This window comes from Parasteatoda tepidariorum, chromosome X2, assembly GCF_043381705.1.
Source record: "Parasteatoda tepidariorum isolate YZ-2023 chromosome X2, CAS_Ptep_4.0, whole genome shotgun sequence".
NCBI classification, from domain to species: Eukaryota; Metazoa; Arthropoda; class Arachnida; order Araneae; family Theridiidae; genus Parasteatoda; species Parasteatoda tepidariorum.
Genome location: NC_092215.1, coordinates 7,589,945 through 7,615,272, shown reverse-complemented (window position 1 = coordinate 7,615,272; position 25,328 = coordinate 7,589,945). Strand labels below are relative to the sequence as shown.

At 26.9% G+C, this 25,328-nt stretch overlaps 2 protein-coding genes across 6 annotated transcripts in view; one reads left to right on the top strand and one right to left on the bottom strand.

Annotated features, from left to right (window-relative positions):
• Window positions 1–18,128, bottom strand: part of LOC107440967 (armadillo-like helical domain-containing protein 3) — an 86,354-nt gene extending 68,226 nt beyond the window's left edge. The window contains exons 1-6 of one of the 5 annotated variants that reach the window (XM_016054069.3): window positions 17,852–18,128; window positions 11,908–12,020; window positions 6,987–7,043; window positions 5,661–5,726; window positions 4,479–4,559; window positions 3,464–3,571 (exon numbers count right to left, since the gene is read on the bottom strand). In XM_016054069.3, the coding sequence (XP_015909555.1) occupies window positions 3,464–3,571; window positions 4,479–4,559; window positions 5,661–5,726; window positions 6,987–7,043; window positions 11,908–11,979 (384 nt within the window). In that variant the 5' untranslated portion in view covers window positions 11,980–12,020; window positions 17,852–18,128. Of the gene's footprint in view, window positions 1–3,463; window positions 3,572–4,478; window positions 4,560–5,660; window positions 5,727–6,986; window positions 7,044–11,907; window positions 12,021–17,498; window positions 17,576–17,827 lie in introns of those variants that run through there. The other 4 variants (XM_071188418.1, XM_016054068.3, XM_043048404.2 and 1 more) reach the window with 4 other exon arrangements.
• A 62-nt stretch (window positions 18,129–18,190) lies between these two features.
• The window catches only part of LOC107440969 (centromere protein V), a 44,095-nt gene continuing 36,957 nt past the window's right edge, over window positions 18,191–25,328 (top strand). The window contains exon 1 of the mRNA XM_016054074.3: window positions 18,191–18,337. The gene's annotated coding sequence lies outside the window, so the exon portion shown is untranslated. The remainder of the gene's footprint in view (window positions 18,338–25,328) is intronic.

Sequence of the window (25,328 nt, the reverse complement as noted above, 5' to 3'; positions counted from 1 at the left end):
TTATATCATGATTGTTGCTTCTGAGTAAGGAGAGACCAATATATACTGAAAAAAGCGGCATTATTGCAATCACAAGAAATTTTACATTAAAGGAATTCTTGTGAATAGATAGAGAAGATCCCTTACTGCTCAGGAACTTCTTTTCAGATTTTGTGGGGAGCGAGGTTCAATTATGAAATAAAAAGGGTAAAATGTTTGGACTATTCAGTAAGAACAGTGGTTTTCTTATTTAAAAAAAATTCCCATGTGTTACGAAGGGACCATTTTAATTATTTTAAGTTCTTGTATGGGTTGTTTCTAGTCCATAAAAAGTGGAGAAGTGTAGTTTTATGCTTGCATATCGTTTTACATGTTATCTATCATGGTTTCAAAGTAGATAAAATTAATGGCAAAAGAAAAAGTTGACATAATTGATCTAGCACATAATGAAAAGCTAAGTTTGAGAGACTTAAGATAGAAACTTGTAATGAATAAAACAAAGTATAAGTGAAAAATAAGCTAAATGGTAGAAAGGAAATAGCAAATGAACATTTTAAAACTTTCAAATTTAGAAAAACTGAAGCAGGAAACATTTATTGAAGCTAGAATTATTGTTCTAAGGATATTGTCCTGTAACAACAAGAAATACTACTGTAAAATGGAGTACTAATATAAAAAAAGGCAAAAGAAATTTTGGAAAGTCAGAGGCTACAGGTCAAAGCATCAAATGGAAGGTGCAACAATTTTAATTAAAAGTGTACATTTTTTTTTTTTTTACTATCTGGGGCGAAGAAAAACTAGCAGATATTCAATATGAAGCATGAATAATTAACAAATTTTTCTTGATAAACATGTAAGTAGAGTTTTTGTAAAGTGAATACAGATTTAAAAATACAGTCAAAATTGTGTGAGTTCTGTTCTAACAATATTTTTGATTTAATGAGAAGATTTTCATAATTTCATTAATTTATTTTTATTTTACTGCAGCTATCAGAGAAAACAATTCTGGTGTACACGGAAATTTTTTTTTTAAAAAGAATTTATAAACACACTTTTAGTTCAATTTATTATAAACTTGTGTAAGAGCAATAAAGATAATGAATGAAAATTTTCTGATATGTCTTGCCATGAACCACATAACTAGTTGAAGCTATTGAGCTATGTTCCACATCAACAGGTGCTAGTTATAGACGTTATGTAGAATAATGTTCTACATCAAACAATTGTTACAGATGAGTACAAAGTCCAATCACAAAAAACTTAAATATTTTCCTTCAGCGTGAATAAAATAGCAGGTAAGCCTTTTCCGATTTTTAAACAAATTCTAGTTTATTTATGCATATTATTAGTTGTTATTTTAGATAATTTCTGGTGCCTTGCAGTTAAGATTACAATTTTAACCAACCCCTATATTGTCTTTATTGAGTTCAATTACATTCCTAGAGTTAAAAACAATTTTAAAATCATAGTTATAGAAAGAAAAGAATCAGAGTTTTGAGCTTCTTATGAGAGCGTCATTTTAAAAATTCAGTGTCATTTGATAATTGAAAAAAGAAAAAAAAATGTTTGAAAAGAATATGAACATTTCAAAAATTTATCATACTTACTTTTTTTTACATAATTTAAATGTTTTTCAAGCAGTTCTTCCATTCATTTTTTTAAAATTATTTTTAGTTGATACTTTTCAAGCAGCTATGATGAAAATCATCACGTCTGTCACCATGATTTCCATTATTTTTACATATTCTAGATGAGAGGTTCTTAAACTGTGCTCCACAAAATATTTAAGAAATAGGACATAAAAAAAAGTGAAAAAAATGAAATACACTTTAAATTTAGAAAAAAAAAGGAACTTTTTTTATATTATGATTTTTTACCCTCTTACTCTTTATACACATCAAATTACTTAACAAAAATTGGATGAAAATGATGACTGATCCAAGCATTCTTTTTGGACAAATAAATCACATCGTATGGTCCAGAATTCCTTGGATGCCAGTAACATAAAATTATTAAAAACATATAAACATATTGCTTCTACCAGCAAAGTATTTCTTAATCTCTAATTTAAAGGTGTTTATCAATATTATTTACTTATAACCCTTTCTTATTATGTTTGAGATTTGTCCAAAGGTTAGAGTGCTTAAGAAGGGAAAAAGTGTCAGCAAGATAGTAGTATTATAAAACCTCCAAACAATGGTTCCTTGTGAGACTGTGTCTATGTAACTTGTTTTAAGAGGTGACTACTATCTGGATTTATCATTGAACTGATAGTTTAAAAAAATAAAACAAAAAGATTTAATTAACTTAAATAATGATCCAAAACAAATCGCAAGCAGTAGATTTAATCCACTAAATTACTGATCTTACAATTATCACTTTTTAATTTAAATGGCATTAACTTGCAGTTTTCCTCAGTCATTTAGTGAAGCTTATTTTTACAGGCTTAGTCCTATTTTTACTACTGTAAATAACTTTGGTATTCTACTTTAATGTGAGGGATTTTTGCTTGTAATTGATACTTGTATCTGATTGTTCATTTATTATATTGAAAGCGGCTAACATATATTGGTTAGGTGCATGCATAACTTACTACTACCTTGCAGGTGGGAGTAATTTCGTGGAATCACTTAAAATGAAAGTTTATGGAAGAAGCACCAGGAATCGCAACTCATTATGAATGCTAGAATAAGATTAGCTTGATTCATGAAGACACCCATGTAAGATATAGGTTATTTTTGTATAGGTTATGTGTGGAATGAAACTGTCAAATTGTATCTATGTTTTGTTTCTGCTTAAATCTCCTCTAAAAAATTGTTCTTTAACAATAACTTTAATATACTAACTATTAAGAAACAATATGTTTAGCAATGATCAATTGAAATTATTGCAAGCTAGAAATGAATAAGTGAAAGAAGTTTACTAAAATACATTTTGAAGCGAATTTATGCTAGCAATGGGCAGACAAGTATATACATAAACGCCGTTGGCGAAAAATGTGTCATTGCAGAAATCTTTTTACTATTACAAAAAAGAAAAAAATTCATTCATTTATATGTTTTTTACTACCACTGCAAATGAGATTTAAAATGACATTCACATGATTTAAAATTATACACAGTGATTGCTATTTGGGACATTAAAGATCACGCATCGTGTTTTGTATTCTCATGATTTAATATCAGATATCGCGTCTTGTAATCACTCAATTTAAAAGCCACTCTTATGATTTGTGTTCAAGAAACTTAAAAATTACACATTGGAATTTGTATACATGTTATCTTACAATCAACATCGAGATTAGAACTCACACGATTTTAAAATCAAAAATCTAGATTCGTATTAATGCAATTTTAAAATCAAACGTCAAGATTCATATTCACATTATTTAAAATTCACGAATTAAGATTCCTATCCACACAATTAAACATAAGAGCATATTAAAGTTTAACATAGCTTAAAAAAATAAAACGTTAAAACTTACTTGCATTTGCCCCTCTGCAGAACTGAAACCTAAAAGAATGTCTATGATGTCAAAACCAAATTCACTAGGAGTTTTCCTATAGACACCATGAACAAGGGCACACATGGTCTATTATAAAAATAAAATACAAGTCTTTAAACAAGTTTCACTATTTAGTATAAAAATAAATGCATTAACAGTTTTAAAAGAAAAGAGAGAATAATAAAATTATAGAAGAAAAAACACTGTCAAGAGTTGTTTCAGATATATTTGCTTCAAATTTTATGACACAATTATTTGATTGACTTAAATAGGAGTCTCTTTTTCTATAATAATATAGATTTTCTATTAAAAAAAAATTCACAAATTAAGTAAATCTTTAGATTTTTCTTTAATTTAAAAAACAATTTTACTTCTTTTTAACCAGGTAAAACAAACTAAAGGTATGTATCACTCTTAATTTTAGCAACCCAAAAGGGTTTAATTTTAAATAATAAAAATTAATCTGCTGCCTCAAATTCAAATATTTTATATATATATATAAAGAAAGAAATCTATATTGTACACAAAGCCCATAAGTTAACCCTTCTTAATTTAAATTATAATTCCTAACTATTATTTTTCTATATCAAGCCTCCATCCTATACATTAAGATAACTATTAATGTACTCATAAAAAAAGAAATTTTAAATGAAATTATTTCATGACTTATAATGTGAAAAAAATTACAATTCATAAAGTGTTAACACATGTGAATCAGAGACAGCTTTATAACTCACTAGCAAAAAAAACTTTTTTTATTCAAAGACAATGCATATGATTAAATAAATATAAAGATAAGTAGAATTTTTAAAAATTTTGTTAAAAAAAAGCAACTATATTTAAAAAACAAAACAAAATAGAAGCAGTAGCAATTAAGTAAGAAAAAAAATCTGATGAAGAAGAGTTCTCACAAACATTAAGAAAACAATTAAATGACTCAGTATTATAAAAAAGGGAAAATTAGAATGAATTCAAAGAAAAAGGCCATAGTTACCTGTAAAGCATTCATGCAACGAATTTGATTTCCATCCATTAGTATTCGAACACAGTGATGAAACAAGTTGTTAATGGTGTCCTAAGCATAAGATATGTTGAAGATGTTTACATAAAATGAGGGAAATTACATTTTTCTTACAAAATATAATATTTAGTTTGGTATAACTTGATATTAAAAATTATTCAGTATATAATTTTAAACACAACTCAATAAAATTTATAAAAAAGATTCATTTCATAAAGTGCTGTTTTAACAAAACACTAAAAAGAACCATATTCATAGAATATTGTAAATTATTTTCCAAGTTATTTTACACAAGATAATAATATAAGATAAAATCACTTTTTGTATTGTTTACTAGGGAAGCAACAAATATTATTTTATTTATTTGCTTAAAAAATGAAAATTTTTGTTGTTACATCCATTTATTGATTAGTGTAGTTTAGCTATATCACCACTTCTAAAAGGAAATGTGTTGCATTATACTATTTATAATTTTATAATAGTTTAATGAAGAAAGTGGGTGATTAGAACATTGAACCTCTATAATTCAAAGTTGGTCAGATTTCAATTTCGTACTAATTTTTTTGTCAAAATAGTAAGAGGAAACATAACATAAACTTTTGTTTCTTACTGCATTCTGTTTAAAATTTGCTAAATTATAACCACAAAGTAAGATTTTTCCATATGTATTTCCTTGACAGGTGGCTTTGGTATTTCATATCAAATATGCCTGCAGAAGCAATGAATGACACTCGATACACAGTTTTTACAATTTACAATACATAAAACAAATTGCAGAAATAAACAAATTTTACAATAAATAAATAAAAATTACAACTGATAAAAAAAACTGCAAAGTTGAAGAAAAATGGGATTTTAACAAAAAATATGTTGTCCCCCAAATACCCATTCCACTACCCTCACATTAATAAGGCAAAGTAACAGCTTCTATAAGACAGCAATATTAGCTGTATTAAAATGTTATTGAGTATAACACTTTATATTTTGCATTCTTAAATCTCAAAACCAGAATTAGTGATTAAAATTAACAACTAAGGTGCTTACATTTTAGACATTGTTTACATGAAGATACTGCAATACAAATAATTTAATGTAATTACAAATGCATGTATAAATTTTTAATTTTCTTTTAATAACGTATTTTAATCATACTACCTTTAATGAACACACATCTTCAAAGGTCATGCTATTGAACTTGCTCTCCAGAAAGGAAAGGTTAGGCTGTAAAATTAAAACCAATTCGAAATAAAGTTGAACTCAGAAGTATATTTAATCAATAACTGGTTACAATACAATTGTTTGACGATTTCTTTCTACTTTTCAGTCAAAATTGCAAGGATATAAATATAAGATATTTCCATAAAAAAGTGTTTGCTTTACCCCAGGTTTGGATGTAATGGTTTTTATAAAATAAAACACTTTTTCATAGTTCTAGTAAATGCATATTTGGCTACCTGCAAAGAGCTTTTTCTTTGCCACATGACCTAGCACGGGATATCTTGCATATGTTCTTGACCACAACTAAATTGTGGTTACTAGTTTGCTACATTCAAATTGCCATGTGACTAGGAGAGATTCCTTGAAAGATGAGATTTCTAAAAATTCTCCAGCACATGGCGATTTGAAAGTAGAAAGCTAGCAACAGCAATTTGTATGGTAAAAATTATGTGCGAGATATTGCCTGCCAGGATGCATGGCACTAAGTAAAAGTTCCTTGTGGATTGCCTTAGCTTTTGATGCAAATGGACTCAGCATAAAGGATTATGTCTAGAAAATTGTGTATTTTATGAGTTTTATGAAAATTTTGAAATAAAACAAAAGCAAAATGGTGATAAAGTTGTATCTGGGCAATTTTATGTGAAATTCTAAATCAAAATATTTGTGAGCATTTTAAATCAACGTTAATTTTACCACAAACAATAACCATCTTCTGGGATGAAAATATATATTTAAATTAGTAGTCACATTTTATATTTATATAAAAAAAACATTAAAGAAAATATTTATGATGTTATTAATTGATTACAGCATAATGCATAAGTAGTTCAAAGTAAGTATCTCTTAATTTCTTTTCTGACAGATTATCCTCTACTTGCACAAGTTACAAGTCATGGACAACAGGTGAAAAAGTGAACCAAATATTTTCTCGCTAGTTTGGAATGTGTTTTTGTTTGCATTAAACAACAGAGGACAAGAAAATTTTATGACTGGTCTCACTTAGAAGTTTCACTGCATGCACTTTAATTCAGTTTTTATTTTTAAAATGATTTAAGAAAGTTAATTTAAATATATGATAAGAAAAAGTTAAAAAAGATGAGCTTAATTCAGGAATTCTTTAAGTAGACTAAACTTCAACCTTCTACTAAAAAATTTCCAAAAAAAAAAAAAAAAAACTTGATTAAGTGTTTTATTATAATTTAATCATCATTCTATTAAAATGGGAAAAAAAGATTAAAAGAACAAATTTTAATAAAAACTTACCCTTAACAGAAAAAATTCATCCCAGAAATTCTGATTTGAATGTGAAGGATCTTCACCCTATTAAGAGAATAGAACTCATTTTATAATAATTTTTTGAACAATGATTTTAATTATATTTAAAAATTCTGAATATTCTTGTAATTCCCTTTAAGATAATTGAAGAAAACAATAAAAAAAGATCCAAGTTTACATGAACAGAAATAAGATTAAGAAAAGAAAGTTAATTAGGATTAAGAAAAATATAAGTTTATATTTTTTAACTTGCAATGCTAGTAAAACTGGTATAAAAGATAAGGTGCAGGAAACAGTTCCAAATTTTACATTAACTGAGTTTTCCATTCAAAAGCCATTTAAAAACCTGTTTCAGTTATTTTAAGAAATGTATAGCATTTTGTAAAAATTTAAAAATTTTGAAACCATACAATGAGACTAGAATATTTTACATAATAGCAATTAATACATTTTACAATAGGAATTTTTTCCAATTTCCGTTAAAATTTCAAATTTCAAGGGAGTAATTCAGTAAAATAAGTCAAATTCGAAGATTTTTGCATCAAAATGAGAGATGAGAAGAATTTGATAATTCTTTTTTAAGTAACCTGCTAGATTTAGAAATTAATGTCATAAAATTTGTTAGAAGTTTAATAATATTTCATCTTTGATTCAACAGTTATATGAGTGCAAAACCTATGTCTAAAAGTTATTGACAGGTTTCTGTATACATTTCATTCAAGTTTTATACTTTCTCTATTTCTTCTGCTCCAGGAGCTTTTTTTTTCTGGTTCAATTCAATATCAATGGATATCCTAAGTAAATTTTCAGAAGAGCACCATCTGTTTTAACTAAAAATTTCAAACCTAATAAAATGAAATTTTTTGCTATGTAATGGAGAAAATAATTTTTTTCTTTTCAAAAACTACAATAAAATATTTCAAGATTGTTCAAAAAAATGATCAATTAATTATATTTAGCTTTTTGTTTAAGTAGTTACTGGTATGTATCAATGTTGGCATTAATGAATTATGATATATAGATATCAATGTTCTCAATAAGCAGTTTTAGAAGGACAGACCACCCTGCCGGTCCTCTGATCCCTATAAATGAGCCCTCACCTTTTTTTGTAAAAATAAGACATAATCCCTTGAAAACACTACCTTTTTTTTCAGGAAAAGGTTATTTTCTTAACCACCTGTTTTAATGAAAAGTTCACTTTTGATTTATTTTGTTATTGGTAATCATTTAACTTTAATTTATAATTTCATTCCTTCATTAAAGTAACATTTCCCTTAGGTTTTCTAGTTATATAATTAAAATTCGCATGATATTCCGCATCAGAGTTATTCACACAAATTTTTATTCTTTCATTAATTTTAATTGAAGTATTCGAACATATTGTATTATTAGATCAGATTGTTAATCAGGATTTCTCTAGGAAAAAGTTTTTTTTCCCCGAGACACTGGAAAAAGCAGGAAGTGACTAAGATCTAAAACTGATCAATACAATTGTATAGCAATAAGTTTCAGCTTAAATTTAAACACATAAAATTTAATATGGTAAAAAAAGTTGAAAGTTTTCCTTCATATGTACTCATTTTTTTTAAAAAAAACTCTTTTCTCATTTTACTTTTACACAAAATATTAAAATCTATTTATCTATTATAATGCTTTGTTTTTATATGGATAATGTCTTATTTTTTTAAAATAAATATAAATATGTACCCTTACATCTTGATAAATTATCTGTGCTTATAATATTTAGTTTATATATTCTAATTTAAGAAAATAAATAATTCACTGTTTAGATAATAATTACACACTGGAAAGATTAATTATTTAAATTAAATTAATAATTCCGGATAAATAAGTTAGTTATGATTATTATTACAAATATTTGTTTTGTTAGGATTATTCTCAACTGATTAAATTTGAATTAATTTCTTTTTTTAGGAAAAGGAGGTGGGGTACATTAATGATATTTTAGTGATTTTAAATTTTATCATTATTCTTTTTAAATACTTTTTATTTAAAAATGTATCATTAAATGCTTGTTTTCTCATAATTTTCAGTTCAAAATATAAAAAAAGATTTCAAGTTGTTAATCAATGAATCCTATATTTTTTTCTTTTTTTTTTTTATAGTTTACTTTCATGATGAAAATTTATACAAAGAGATAGTCTTGTAGCTTGCCTTAATTATTTTTAAAAAGCTTCAAATTTTCTGTTATTTTGATAATGAATGAGAATTATAAAGTGAAATATACACATGAAATAATATTAGAGGATAATTTAAAAATTGAGGGTCAAACTTAGTTATTATATAATCTTACACAATTTGATAAATTTTAACGATAAAACTCAAAGTGCCCTTTTCAGTGAGGATGCGCCTCGCCTTTTTTCATCAATAAGAAGANTAGATATATATATATATATATATATATATACTTGTAAAAAATAATAAAATTCATTTTAAAATCCTAATTTTGTAAATTTGTCACTTCAAAATATCATAAATCATACATAATCACTAATAGTATATTATTAGTTTTTATAAATACAGATTTTTTAAAAGAGAGGAATAAGAATTTTCATACATCGTAACAAGATTAAAAATGACAAGTGTGCATAAACTTTACTAATTATTTGGAAATAGGTTAATGAATTTAACAATATCAAATGAGCCATAATTTGCAACATATTCTAAGGTTACAAGTTAATGTACAGTTGTTGCTTCTCTTATTCATTCCATTAAGAAAGATACAATACTATATTATAATCAAACGTTAATATAACAGAATACATATCATCTCTTTATTTTATAGATCAAGTTGGAAGTAAGCTTTCCATTTTTAACATTAAAGAATGTTTCTTAGAAGACCACATTCCCAAAGGAAAAGAGCAATTTCTCTGATTCATTCCATTAAGATATGACATATTATAGTCGAAAACCAAAAAATTTCATTTGGAATAGAATTAAATTATATTTATTTCACATTTATAGCTAAACTGTTGATTTTAAAACTTAATTTTAGATTATAAATGTTTTTTTTGACAAAAATTTAAAATTGAAGTATAAACTTTAGATATACTGGCCTAGTTATTGTTTCCAAAGATTTTGGTGACAGAGGAACAAAAACTTCTCTTTCATTCCACAACCAGACATGTTTTGATGAGAAAAATAAGAATTCAAAGAAAAAGAATTATTTCTAAAAAGAAGAAATTCGAGAAAAGTTACAGCTTTTAATATGACGCTATATTGCGAGTGTAATATTAGAATTTATCGTTTTGTCTTTTATTTATATTAATTAGCAAATGGCGCTGCCATTGCTTGACTTTTAGAAGCTATCTCCTTCCTAAAAGGAATTAGTCTTGCTCTGACTGGCAATCAGTAAGGTTGTCTGGTCTGAGATCATTTGCTTACATTTCGTTTTTCCTAATTTGTTATAAAAGTTATTAAGTTTAATTTTGGAGTTTCCTTTATAAGTCCATATGAAACAAAACACAGTTACAACAGCAAGAGAAACTTTTAGTAGTAAATTCTTTTTCATTGCCATTGGTATATTACAATTTAAAGTTTAGAGAAAGGTGAATTCAGGTAAACGTAGAGTAAACCATGAAGTTACAAATATTGTAATTAAGTTTTTAAAATATCAAAATGCCAACAAATTATAGGAGAACTTGCCAACAGCATAACTCTAAGTTGTTCTCTCATAATTTGTTTGCATTTCGATATATTTTTTCAGCATTTAAAACTTCCTGACTTACTATAGGTATACCTGAACTCATTTTTCGATACTTTAAATTTTAAAGAACTTGTAGAGGTGAAAAAGGAGATTCTCTAGGGGTATAGTGTCCTCTTAAAAGGCAGGTGAACAACAGATGGAGAATCAAATGCTTCGTTCATTAAAGTTGAAGAACACTGAGAGATGAATCCAGTTTTAATGTGCCTTGAAAGACAAACTTTCTACCTTTGTGCTACTAACACTTTTGTTAATACAGTAGGGAACCGATTATCCGGAACGATCGGGACCGTCGCTATTCCGGATAACTGATTTTTCCGGTTTTCTGAATCGCTACAAAAAGCCGTTTTTTTATTGTTAAACCCAACTAAAAAAAAAAAATATTTGGAAATAATCTTAAAAGGAAGAAAAAACGATGAATTATTATAACTATAATAATAATTATACTCACTAATAATTATTTCCAAAATGATGGTAAGGTAAACATCTTTAAAAAAAGAAAGAAAAAATCATAAAATCTTATGAGGAAAAAAGCATTTTTTTAAAAAAATGGCGGGAAAACTTATCGAATTTCGTTCCGGTTTTTTGGTTTTCCGATTTCCGGATAACGGGTTCTGTACTGTATTTCAATACTCAATTATTAAGGCTTTGAGTTTCAATCTTAAATGTTTAATCATTTTTATCTTGCACCTTTAACCCACTGGCGGTTCCGCACGTAAAAAGTCGCATTTTAACTGGCAGTCTTTTTCGCATAGCAAAACTCCTTTTTTTTCCCCTTCATGTCATTAGATGGGGAAATAGTGTAAAGAGGAGAAACATCCTCCCAGTTTTGTCTATTTACAAAGCCACCAGTGGGTTAAATACTTTAAAAATAGAAAAAAACTTTGATTTGTAGTTGAATATATAACAACATTTTTTAATGTTTTTATTAAAAACGAGAAAATTTATATAATAATTTATGGGTATCTTATATTTTTTTTAGACACAACTGATTACTGTTATTTAGAGCACAAAGTGTATTGCACAATATTTTCAATAACTTCTGAAAAAAGAAAAATAACATATTTCTTATGAACCAAAAACAATAGAACTAGAAAGAAAAACAAATAAGTAATTGAGACATTTTAAATTGACCATTTAAAGTTTTACTGACCAGCATATCAGTAAGAGTTAAAAATTACATACTTGAAAGAAAGCTTCATAGATCTGAACAATTTTCTCTTTTAAAGGTCTATTTGATCCTTCAGCTTTTGTCATGATTAACTAATAAAATTCTACACTTATCAACAAGAACACATCTAACAAAAAAAGAAAAAAAAGGGTTAGAGCTATAAACAATATTTTTAATGGAACAACGATTCTAATAGACAATAAAAAGCTTAAGATAACAAGTAAATTAATTTGGAGAAAGCAATGGCATTGTCCATAAAATCTTTAAAGACAAAATAAATTTGCAATTTTCTAAGAACAGTCATATTTTTCTGGAAAAAAAATGGGGGATAGTTTTAAGCTATAATGAACTAATCAGTTATAATGAACTGTTGACAAATTAAATATAAAATTCATGAAATAAACGTTCTTCTAGGATTACCAATACAATTAGCACAATTTTTTTAAGCATATTGAACTACAACTAGTTCTGAAATGTTTGTGTCCCACTATTTCTTAAAACAAGTGCTCTTCATGTTAGTTTCTGCTTTAAAAAATTTTAACACAGAGAATAGAGAGATATAAATAAAGACCCCATATTTAATTTCTCATGATGAAAGGAAATTAAAATGCTGTGGAATTAGCTTTTTGTTTGCATGATGGATATATCAACCTAGTTAAAGTTTTAGATATCATTACTTTTAGAAAAACAAGGAGACTGAAAATTATCCTTTAATTTTCGAAAACGAATAAATCTAATATAAATAAGATTAATAAAACAACTTTACTGTTTGCTGATGTTTTAGCAACATATAAAATCTTTTGTAAAATAAATATATACATAAATATTTGTTTACATATATGCCAGTGCTTTTTTTTTTTTTTTTTGCATACTGTTTCTCTGGGGTTTTTCAGTGATTTTGGCATACAAACCTACATGTTTCACAGCCTGGTAAAAAAAATGACCATAGTTAAATAATTAGAAACATTGCCTCAGATATATGTTGCACAGCACCTTGTGGAATTGAACAACTGTTTCAATAATTCACACAAAAAAAAAAAAAAAAAAAAACAAANATTGACTGTCATCCATTAAAAAAAAAAAAACATTAAAATTATACCACAAAAACTAGCTACTAAGACTACTATGTGCTAAGTAAAAAAAGGGATCACCCTGAATAACTTTTGATCTAATGATTGGATCTTCATGTTTTAGGACTCAATCTTAATGGTTCAAGAGGATGACCTCAAATATGCTAATTAATCAGTGCAGACAATATTTTAGTAACAAAATAAGACTAAAGTATACTTTCTCTAAATAAACATGCCATTCTTTTGCTTTCTGACCACCAAATTATAAGGAGTAGCCGCTATCTGAGAAATATGGTGCCAATAGTATGGTCAGGAGAGCAGCCAAAATTTGGACCCCTAAATGTTAATTTTACTTTTAGAGAAGTTTGTCATATCTTAACGTTTTAAGCAAATTGAAAATTCTTTTCACACAATTATAACATTTGCTTACACAAAGATAATTCATTCCATTAAAAAATAGTTTTTTTGCAGATATTTATGTTATTTTATATAAGATCAGTCGAAAAATTTTGAGCTGCAAGTAAAACATTCCTTTACATCATTTTTACTAATATAATTTTACATGACAGAATACAAAATTTGAGCAAATTCGGTCAAATAATTTCTGAGAAATTGAATTTTAAAAAAATCTTATTTTTCTGGTTTTTTTTGCCGTGGTAAGTTTCTTATGTTATTATAATCAAAGCTGAAAAAATAATGTTGAGTCACTTTGTATAGTGGCTAAAGGATATCCGAGTAGCAACATAAACAAAATAATTACAGGAATTTGTAGTTTCTTTCAATGAAGTTGTTGCAAATTTTTGAAATACTCCTATATTTTAAGAATTTCTTCTGAAAAATGATATATCTTGTGACCTTAAAACCATAGTAAATAAAACAGAAAAAAAAATATCCTCGTCGCTGCTTATTCTCGAAAAGTCGCAAAATTATTTCTGAAGCGAGCTAATCTTTAGATAAATGTATTAATTTATTCTATCATATATTAATTTTACAAGAGATATGATGGAGTCAACTTACTGGGCATGAGCGTCATTGCTATGGGAGGGGGTTGGGACACACTGGTTATTTGTCCGCTTTAATGATGAAAAATCTCTAAAAGTCTCCCTCAATATTTCAATAAATAAAAAAAAATTTTATGAATTATCAATTTAAATTAATCAGAGTTAAAATCAAGAAAGAGATTAAAATAATTAAGTCTTCTATCAAACATAAGAAATTTTTTCCATACGTATGAAGTTTAGAGAACGATTGTGACTGTGCATTTTAATATTCTTCCCCTCAAAAATTGGACCCCTGCGATGGCAATACCTTTAGTGACCCAACTTTATCTAGATTAAAATTTAATATAGATCAAAATTTAATATAGAATTTATACACTACTTTTTATAATGCATTCTAAAAAATATAGTATTCAGAAAAAAGTTTTTCTTTAAAAAATTTTATAAGAAATATATATCACACCATAGGAGTATATATTACAAACATACCATCTAAATTAAATAAAATTTTAGTGTTCTTGTAATACATCTTACTTCTTATTCTTTTTAATTGAAACTGCGCTAATATTTTAGTTACAGATCAATATAAAGACAATATATATATATACATATATATAACATTTTAATTGATTGTANATATATAAAATGAAAACACAACAGTATCAAGTCTCTCTATGACAGAATTCACCAAAGTGGGCCCATTTGAAAAAACACTGTTTTTTTTTCGTTTCCATATCGGGTTTTATCCGAATTTACTGTCCAAGATCAATAGAAAATATAATTTTTTATATAATAGTAAAAATAATTTTTAAAAAATAATAAAAATAATAATAGTAAAAATAATTTTTAATTACCGTCATTTAAACAAAAACTTCCGAGCAATTAAAGCTAAATTAACTTTATTTAGCCTTACATATCATATAATTCAGCTAAATTAACTTGAAATGTAAATCAGAATGCAACTTGGTTTGAATGTGCTTTTAATTAGGATGGAAAAGTAAAGCATTTATTCCCATGAAGAACACATTGTTGATTACGGTTAGTAAAAATATTATGAATATTTTTACGATTACGATTATTTATTAGAAATTATTATTAGAAATTATTATAATGTTTTTGATAATCGAAATTTCATTTCAATTCGTTAACTTTTGATTTTATATGAATTTTACAATTTTTTGAATATCTAGACATTTTGTAGTGCTTTAAACTATAATATCAATTAATTTCATTTATAAAAAAAAAACTATCAGTCTTTAAGAAACAAAATTATTTATGTAGCTTGAGAAACTTATATAATTTTTCTAAGCAAACTGTGAGTTATTTATTTATAAACAAAGTTTATATATTATTATGAAACATAAAAACTGCTTTTTTAATTTTATTTTCTAATATATATATTAATCATATCTTTGAAATTAATTAGTATTTAACTTTTTATGACTGCATTAAAATTGAATCAAGTTTCAGAAATTTTTTTCTGAGTTGCACAGTTAAATACAGAAATTGACGATCACATTTTTTTCATACATGTTTTGTTAATAAAAAAAGTATGAAGGAAAACGATTTTTGGGAAAAATCATTGAAAAAATTATTTGACCTATTAATTATTTCAAACTAAGGTAAACAACGTTAAAGAGCACAAAAATATTTATAAAATACAGGCAGCTGTTTCCGATGCTCAAAGGGCAACCTTCATCAGTGCAGGGTGGCCACTCAAATCAGATTTCAAATTTTCCTGATTTTTCCAGATAAAAATCTTAAAATTTCCAGGTTTTAGTTTCTTTATTCTAATAAAGTGTAGGCAAGAAAAGTGTCTATATTATAAAATATTTTCTTCAAAATGTTATTTTTTTAACATATCTTGAAAAAAAATATTTATTTTGACAATTTGGCAAGATTTTTCATCCATTTCTTAATGTTTTGGTACAAAATTTTGAATCAAAAATCATATATTGACCAACAAGAGTAAAATTGAATAGTAGTATATAGTTAGTTCTTAAAAAAAAAACTTTTTTTAAAATTAAAATATGTTATAAAAGGAGGTTAAAATGAAATAGAAAAAATTAGCATTAATGCAACAATTTGTCGATAAACATTGCTGTTAGCGATTGTAAAAAAAAATGTGTGATTGGTTGGTTTGCTGAGAAAAAATAATTCACAGATTTCTTTTAATGGGAATACAAAAGCTTTCAGAAAAAGAGTGCAATATAAAATCTATTATTATTATTAAATTATAATCAACTAATTTTTGGAGAATTTTATAAAGTTAAAAATACAAAAACATTTTGTCAAAATGGAAAAAAAATTACCACGAAATCATTGGAACAAACTTAAGCCATAAATGGATTCAGCCCAAGGACAGAATTTAAAAACAGAAGCTAATATCCTAATCCCTTCTTCCACCTCCACCACAATCTTTCCTAAATTGCACAGTACATAGCGGTCAAAGGTTTCCACATTCGTTTAGCAACAGCGGGAGAATTTTATGTGGCATTCTAGTTTAGCAGAGCTGTAATGGAGCAAATTTTGATGCAAGTAAAGTATTGTTAAGTTGATGATATTTCAACTGCTTGGAGATACATTTCCGTCTAAAAAAAAGTGGGTATAATGGATGAAATAATTTAAATTAGTGAAATTAGAAATATTTCCAGATTTTCTTTAAAATTCCCCGATTTTTCCAGGTTTTTATCCAAATTTCCATGATTTTTCCAGTATAAAAAAAATTTCCTGATAATTCCAGGTAGGTGGCCACCCTGCAGTGCAACCAAGTGGGTTGAACTGATGAAGGTTGCCCTTTGAGCATCCGAAACAGCTGTCTGCATTTTATAAATATTTTTGTGCTCTTTAACGTTGTTTGCCTTAGTTTGTATTTTAGCGCAAAGGTTGCCCACTTGTGTATTTATTAATTATTTCTTTATATTTTATAGGTATTTACTTGTAATAGTTATTTATCATCCTTCTTTAATATTATTCTCTATTCTTATGACTTGATTCCATTTATAGGGTTCCCACGGTCTGTAAAACTTTTTAAAGTGGCAGCAAAGATGTAATAAACTATCCATAAGTATTTAATTTTAAAAAAATTATATGGGTGCAAAAAATAACTCTGGAATAATTTTGTGATTCACAAAAATGTAAGAAATCCAAAAACTTGAATTTTACCCAAATATTTTAGAGCTAATTCTATATTAATTTAATAAAAATAGTGAGATTCTTTAATTAAATAATTTTAAATTTTTATGAAACTATATGTTTGTGGTTAAGGAATAAATATAACCTATCAATCAAAAACTTTAGCGTAGGTTAATATACAGAAGTCTCCCATTTATTTCTGCATGAATTTAAATTTTTAGGATTGCGACAAACACATCGTAAAAATTTAATATCTGCCTATGCTTTCAAAAGGCTTGAAATGCCTTTTGGCTATTCAAGACTTTGGTTAACATTTAAAAACCATTTTAATATTAACCATTAGAAACATTTATAGACATTTTTTAATATTCAAATACCTGTATGTTAAAAAATATAACTTACGTGTGGAAAATACTAATCCTTATTAATAATTTTACAGGCTAGTTATCAAGTTATTGAATTGCAACAAATAGAAATTTACTTTCTGAAATATAGAGTTATTTTTTTTACAGAGTCAAAATTATGTCATTAATTAAATTCATTGCTTTTGAATTACATAATTTGAGGAATAAATTATATATGTCAATATAGGAAACACAAACCAAAACAACTATGGTTACGACGTAGTAACAAAGCCCAGTAATTATTAACTTTAAAAGTTTTCAACAAACAATATTAGCTAGTTATTCCTGAGAACAAACAAAGCAAAGTAATAATACAAATAATCTTACTTATTATTATAAGAAATTAAAAACCTTTTTGTAATAAATTCGAATCAATTATAAATCCTAATGGGTAATATTTTTTCCTTATTTCAATATCATTAATGTAACTTTAATCTATTTTCTTAAAGCGAGAGATGTTAAAAGCGGACAGTGTATGAAAATTTCCCTAGTTTTATTTATTTTATATATATTTTTATTCAAATTAAATTGGATTGTTAAATACTGTCAGACAGTACGAAATCAAAATTGTTTATATTTACAATTCCGCAAATACGGTTACGAGTAGAAATAGACTGCTGACGTTGCCAAAGAAAACTAATTTTGCATTATTAATAATAATAATTTGTACTGTTAACTTTCTAAGAAGCAAGCTGTAACTATATTTGTAACATTTGAAACCAAAAACAAAATCATGTGATTTTTCGATTTTCGTTGAAGGTGGTAATGTACATTAGAACTTAAAGCTTTTTTTCATTCAGTTTTTCTGATTGTTTTTTTCTCTCTCAACTATTAATAGTAAGTGATTTTTTTTTTATTGTTTTTCACTCTGGGCTATAAGGCGTTTTGTCTAGCATGTAATGTATTCACATTAATATACATTACAAATTTTCCGTTTTTTTTTTTCTTCTTCTTCTGAATGGAGCTTATTTTATATTCGATTTTAAAACACGATTTTTCATATAAAATTTTACTATAATTATTGTTTTTGTTGATTAACCATAGTAACATTTTTGAATAAAACAAAAGAATAATATTTTTTTATCATCTACATTTATTTATTTTAACTGTCTTAAAAAAGTTTTACAGTATACATAAACTTATCGAAAAAGTAGCCTGAAATTAAAAAAAAATGATTTTCGTGAAAAAAAAAGGTTCTTTTCAAGAAAGAATAATTTTTGTGGAGACATTAGTTAACAAAAACCTCCTTATAATGCTTTTTCTTTTCCTGTTTGTTTGAATTTTTTAATATTGGGAGTACAAATTAGTTCTGTCTGTTTTCTGTGACGTCAAAAATGCATTTATTTCAGAACAAAATTAATGAACAGATTAATCAAGGTATTCTCCATCGCTGGCTACTACTTTTCCCACTTCTCAGGCAATTTTCGAATTCCATCTCAAAAAAATGTCTCGTCTTTTGAGGGGATCCAAGTTAGGAGCCAATTTTCGATTTCTACTAAAGAAATGAACCGGTGACCTACCAAATTGTGCTGCATCCGTCGGAACAACCATTAATCAGAAGGAGCAATGTCCGGCGAATACGGCACGTGCGGTAAAATATCCCACTTTAGCGTTTCCAAATAATTCTTTGCGACAAAAGGCCGAGCGTTATTATACAGAAGAATAACTTTGTCGTGTCTTTGCTCGTATTTCGGCTGTATTCAATAAAGTAAAAAGCAGGGTTTTTGTATGAAACTCAAGGCGATATAAACTGAATATTATTGACAGATGTCTAACCTCTCTGAAACCAGCTGTCACTATGAAACATTCATAACAGCCAGAGCTATCTTTTGAAAACTGATCGAACTAACTTGTACTCACAATATTTATAAATATAATGAGCATTTTTAGCAACAATTTACTAATATTTTATAAATGAAATTTTTTTTTTGCTGATCAAATAATTTCATTGTTTGAAGCACAATACTAATATAATTTTGGGAAGAAGTTATTTTTAAAATTTGAAAAATAATGGGTTCATTTAGATCTTCTCTTGTTCTAACTGATTAAAACAGGGTATTAAAGCTATAGATTGTTACTTAAAATTATAGCTTCAGCAGAGATTGCTTAAGAAATGCTGATTGAGACATTCGCATTTCACAAAAACCTTTACCTTAAATAAAATAAATAAATAAAGTCGACTTAAGAACATAACTTTGATTTTCTCAAAAGAGGCTTGTTTTTATTGGTAAATATATGACTCTCATTGTAAATAAAAACATTAAATTTAATTGTTTCATTATTCAACGTGTTTTGAGTCTAATTTAGAAATGTGAATTATTTAAAATTTTATGCGCTTGTGACCCATAATATTAATTTCTTCTGAGACTGCTATTAACTGCAATCCCGAGAACTTCTAGTTTAATCCAATTTTTTTAAAAAAAAATGTAGCAACTTATATATTATTCATGTAGCTTTTGTTATACGTTGGATTAAAAAGAAAATTTTTATTATTATTTTAGTGCTGTTTTATTGAACTCAAAAATGTTCTAAAAGTAACGTTTTAACGTTTCCTTAATCATAAGCTATAAACATGCAATTGAATTTATTTTTATTATTGTACTATTTTTTTTAAATTTGTTTCTTCATTAAAATATCCGATTTGTTCTATGTCTTAAAATTAAAGACTAAAAACTGCAATAGTACATTACAGTGCAAGTGAAGAAACTGACGTGTGTCGGATTTGCGCAATGCTTATGAGATCCTATAGAACTTTCGTAAAGATTATGGGGTACCCACACCAAAGAGTTAAAGAAACCTTGCTTTAATTTATAAAGCGTTTGGTAAAATTATTTTTTCATTAAATTTTTTATGGTGCCTCTGAAAGAGAGGCCAACAAAACTGCCCTCTAAATTCCTGAATTGACGAAAAATGTTAACACAGTTGGACATTGGGGAAACAAATACTATCGTCAAGTCTTAAGACTCTTTTTTCTTTGAATTTAAAAAAAAAGTTTGGACTCTTATCTTCATATTTTCAATGAAAAATATGTTAAAGCTAGTTTCCAAATTTTAAACTAGTTATTGTTATGCAGTACAGTTCGAAAACATTTAATGTAACAAAAATAGAAACATCTTGAATCTCTAATTGTTTCATTCATGAATCTAGTTAAAATCTTTATTGATTTGCTAAATTAACTAATACCAAAACGAATCGTAAATTGCGCGTATTGTAGAGCTTTACAGGACTAGTATTACATTACAAATTGAAACGAATAGTGAGAATGAAAGGAAATTCTTGCACTTATTATTACTTATAAAACTCTTTTTGGAAAGATAATTTCATACGATAGCTCATTTTCATTCAAACTTTATAATTATTTGAATTTTATCGATATGTTGTTCTTTTAAGTCACGTATAACAGCGTAATTTCATGGTAGCAGACTAAAATTTCATCTGTTTAGCTGGGATCAAAGAAAGACAGTTTTAAAATACGGCTTTTCATTTGAAAACAAAAATATATCAATTAATTATTCTTAGGAACTATAAAATTGATTTATTTTCAAATTTGACGCATGTTTAATTTAAATATGTAGTGAATAATACTAATAATATACATTATACAGTGAATATAATTCTTTTCGATCATTTATCATATTAAATAATAACAAAAAATTTTGGCATTAAATCATATATGAGTAAATAAGTTTAACAATACGGCCATTTTTTTTTAAATTCAAACATTTATTTCCAGGTAGGGTAAACTAACCAGTGAAGGAACACTTAAGCTTCTCTTGTCTTTTAAAAAATCATATTAATTTCAAAATTCGTAATTTTAGTTAAATGACAATGTCAACATGTTTGTTACTAATTGCAAATTATGTAAAAAAACTGTAGAGAACTTACATAATATTGTTTTAAAGTTTTGGAGGTTCAAATAACAAGTAGTAAGAAGACCAAGTGAAGGAACAGCGCTTACCAGTGAAAGAACACAAAATTGCCCAGTAAAGGAACACTTAATTTTGGTTATTTTTTAATGCTCTTTATGAATTTATTAGTCATACAAATATATAAAAACAGGACTATTTATGAAATTATTACATACAAGTACTTGTAAAATGCTAACTTTTTTCTGTAATCATGAACTAGAAATTAAAGTGATGTTAAATACAAAAAAAAAAAAAAAAAAAATCATTCTTTCTTATAATTTGACAGTCAAATCTAAATCATTGTGTCATCCGATGCTGTTTATTATCATTAGTATTTTATCACCTTTTTGTTTACTCTTTTTCCTCTTATTTCTTGAAGCTTTTTTTCTTTTTTAAGTATTTTTTATTTCTTTTTCTTCTCCATGTTCTCTTGTTTTAACTTTCTCTTGTTTTAACCTTTCTTTTTATCATCAATATTTGGCCAATGTAAATGGTTCTTCCAACATTTCTAGAATGCCTTTCTCAAAAATAGATGGGGGAAAGGTGTCTTGAAGTTTGAGGAAAATCCATCTCTTGTTGACTTATATCTAATCTAGAGAATCTTTGGAAGTACTGATTTTACTTATAGAATCATTTCTTTTTTCAACTAAGAGAAGATCAGCATGAGGACTCATTTCATATTCGATATCTAAGATGCATTCATTATCGATACTAGCTTCAGTTCCAAAGTTTGACTTAACCAAGTGGTCTTCTTTTAATACGTACTTCTTCCATATTGAAAAAAGTACAGGACATTTTCGATATTAGACTCTTCAGTCAATGCTGCGTTAAAAATTTGCTACATATCTTGAGGGATTTTCCCTCTCAAGCCTCTGAAGAAATTGAGTATCGTTTCTGTTTAACTCTGTTTTTTGTTGAGGAGCTTGCTTCTAAATTCTAACATTGTAAAGTAGTTTTTATAAATTATATAATCACGTTGCTATCCTATAATGATAACTTATTAGGAGTTCTTGGTGCAAAAGCCAGCGAAAAAATTTTCTATTCAAATTTTTATGATTATATTTAATTAGTTTTCGATTTGTAAACATAGTTTATTAAGTTGCCTAACATTTGATGTAACTACACACCCCATTAATAAATATAAATTATAATTTTTTCATAAATTAAGCTATTAAATTAACATTTTGAACTGAAATTATTTCAGGAATTATTCATACAATTTTTAACAAAATTTCGGTTGTCCTCTATATAGCAGAATTACTTATCCTAGAGTCATGTAAAATCATATTTCACACATTACTGTTCATTCACTGGAAGTATTCCCAGTGAAGGAACATGCCTGTTTCTTCACTGGTTAGAAGTTGTTTTTTGTCTTTTAAACAGAATTTTGATGTATAATATGACTAAAAGTACAAGAAAATTAAAAAATTTCTTTTATTTTCATTAACTGGGAGAAAAACCCAGTAAAGGAACACTTGTTCCTTCACTGGTTTTTCATCGTTTGGTGATCCAGTGAATAAACACCCCCTTATCTCAGTACTTGATTATGCTATGGTGCTTTAAAAAAAATAAAACGTAACTTCAATAACTATATTTTGAATTCTCTTTTTCACAGTGAGAAAAATAAGACTATTACATGCAATTAATTCCACTTCAAACATATAAGTACAAACACTCACCTTATAATTTTTTCAACGAAACAAGGTGTTGCAGAGATAATAACAAATTCAAAAATTTTTTCAGAGAAATCTATTTGACCAGGTAATCCAAAATATTGCTAGATGACTTCCTATTGTTTGGCAGTAAGCTATTGTTACCAATCAATCTAAAGAAAAACTTTCAAATTCTTATTTTTAATGAATATATATGAAATGTTCCTTCACTGGGTAGTGTTCCTTCACTGGTTGGTTTACCCTATATAACTGAAAACATAAAGTAAAATGTATTAAGAGGTTCAAGCTTCGGATCACGCCTCAATCTGAATTATTGAAATGTATTTTAATCATCTTTATTGAATTTTCCCATATAAACAATTAATTGAAATATCTTTGAAAATATTTAAAATATGAGGTAGTCATCAGGTCAGAAAAGTTCTACGCATCATTACTGAAAAAAAAATATTTTTTTTTTATTTTCTCCGTATATTTGAAGATTTAAAAGCTGTCTTGTTGACAAAACAGTTTTTCCTCTTTAATTATAAACGGATTAAAACTGTCAGTTTAAATTCTAGTTTCTGCCATAAAGTTTTGCTTTCCGTACGATAACTTTCCTTTCGTCAAATCATTTTGCGATTATTTATATATATATGCTTTCGATTCTTGCTCTTATGTTTCAGTGTTTAGCAATTACTTTATGGGTTTGAGAATCGAATAAATATAACTGCGATTCACCTTTTTTTTGACAAATTAATGCAATCTTGCAACGAAATTCTCACTATCGGTGACAAAACAGCAGTTTGCCGGCTTACTCAAATAGACTCGAAACCCGATTCCCTAGAAAGAACCTGGACAAATTTCTTTATCATTATAAACATTGTTTACTGAATGTTTTTACTTAAAAATTTTATTTTCAACATTCTGTGTGCCAACCAAGTTTATAAACTCCGATATTTTTTATAAGGGTTCGCAACTATAGTTTTGAACGCTTTTACACTTAAATATTTTTTAAATGTGTAAGAAATTTTAGGTAAAGGCAATTTCAGACTTTTCTTCATGATAAAAATACCAGAGCCGCGTTGGCTCAAGGGATAGAGCGTTCGCCTTCCTATGAGGTGAACCGAGTTCGAATCCCACGATGGCTGGTCGATACGAATCCGCATTCGGCTTGCGACGACCGCAGTGCTGACATGAAATATCCTCCGTGGCAAACGGATCGTGCGTTAGAGTCCCTTTGCCGTCAGGCTAAGCATAGGAAGTTCTCGTGGTCTTCTTCTCCATGTAACGTAAATGCTGGTTAGTTCTATGAAAAAGTCCTCCACGAAGGCAAAATTTCTCTCCACACTTGATCCAGGAGTTCCCTTGTCTTCTGGATTGGGTTTAAAATTACAAGACTACGGAACATTAGTAGTAAACCTAAAAATTGGATCGGCTGTTCAACGACGGTTATAAAATACTAAAGCTTTGGTGTGAATGCTTTATTTTGATTTGGTGGAAATACAGTCTGACAACGGATATTTTATTCGTTATTTTTATGGAGAAAACTTGTTCTGGTAAAGTAAAAATCTTAGAGGCTTCGATTTAACACAAGCAAGCGAGCAGTTGGTTAAAATCGTAAATTTTACGATATTTTATGATTTCGTTGGATACTGTAAGTCTCAAATACTGACAGTCACATATAAATAACTATAAGCGATATTTAAATTTTAGAAAATAATTAAATCAGTTACTGAACATGGAAAAATTGTAATAACTGCCATTGTATAATTTTTAAAACTGTACAACTGATAAATTATCATCAGTTTTACATATTTAAAAAAAAACACTTTTAAAATTTTTTATAATAAAAATTTCCAATTTATCTAGGAAACTTATGGCCAGTAATGGTCATTAGATACTCGTGTGAGATATATTAGAAATAAGCAAAGTTTTAAATTATAATTTCTCAAAACTAAATGTTTTAATTTTGCTCATGTTATTACTGACGAAGCAGTGAATCAATTTGAGGTTAATTTCATATGGTTTCAGAAATAGGGAATTTGGGGTTTTCAGAGAGGAAAATACTCTAATCCATGTTTAAAAAGTTTTTGATTTGTAAAAGGTTAGCACTTACAGGGTTCGTTCAATTCTGAAAATATTCAAAAAATATGACAGTAAAATTACGAAAACCATCTGTATTTTTAAGTGTTCGTAATCAACACAATGCTTAATATTTCCAAATAAATTTAGTTGCCAAATAGAAGTATCTAGCTTTTAATTTTAAAG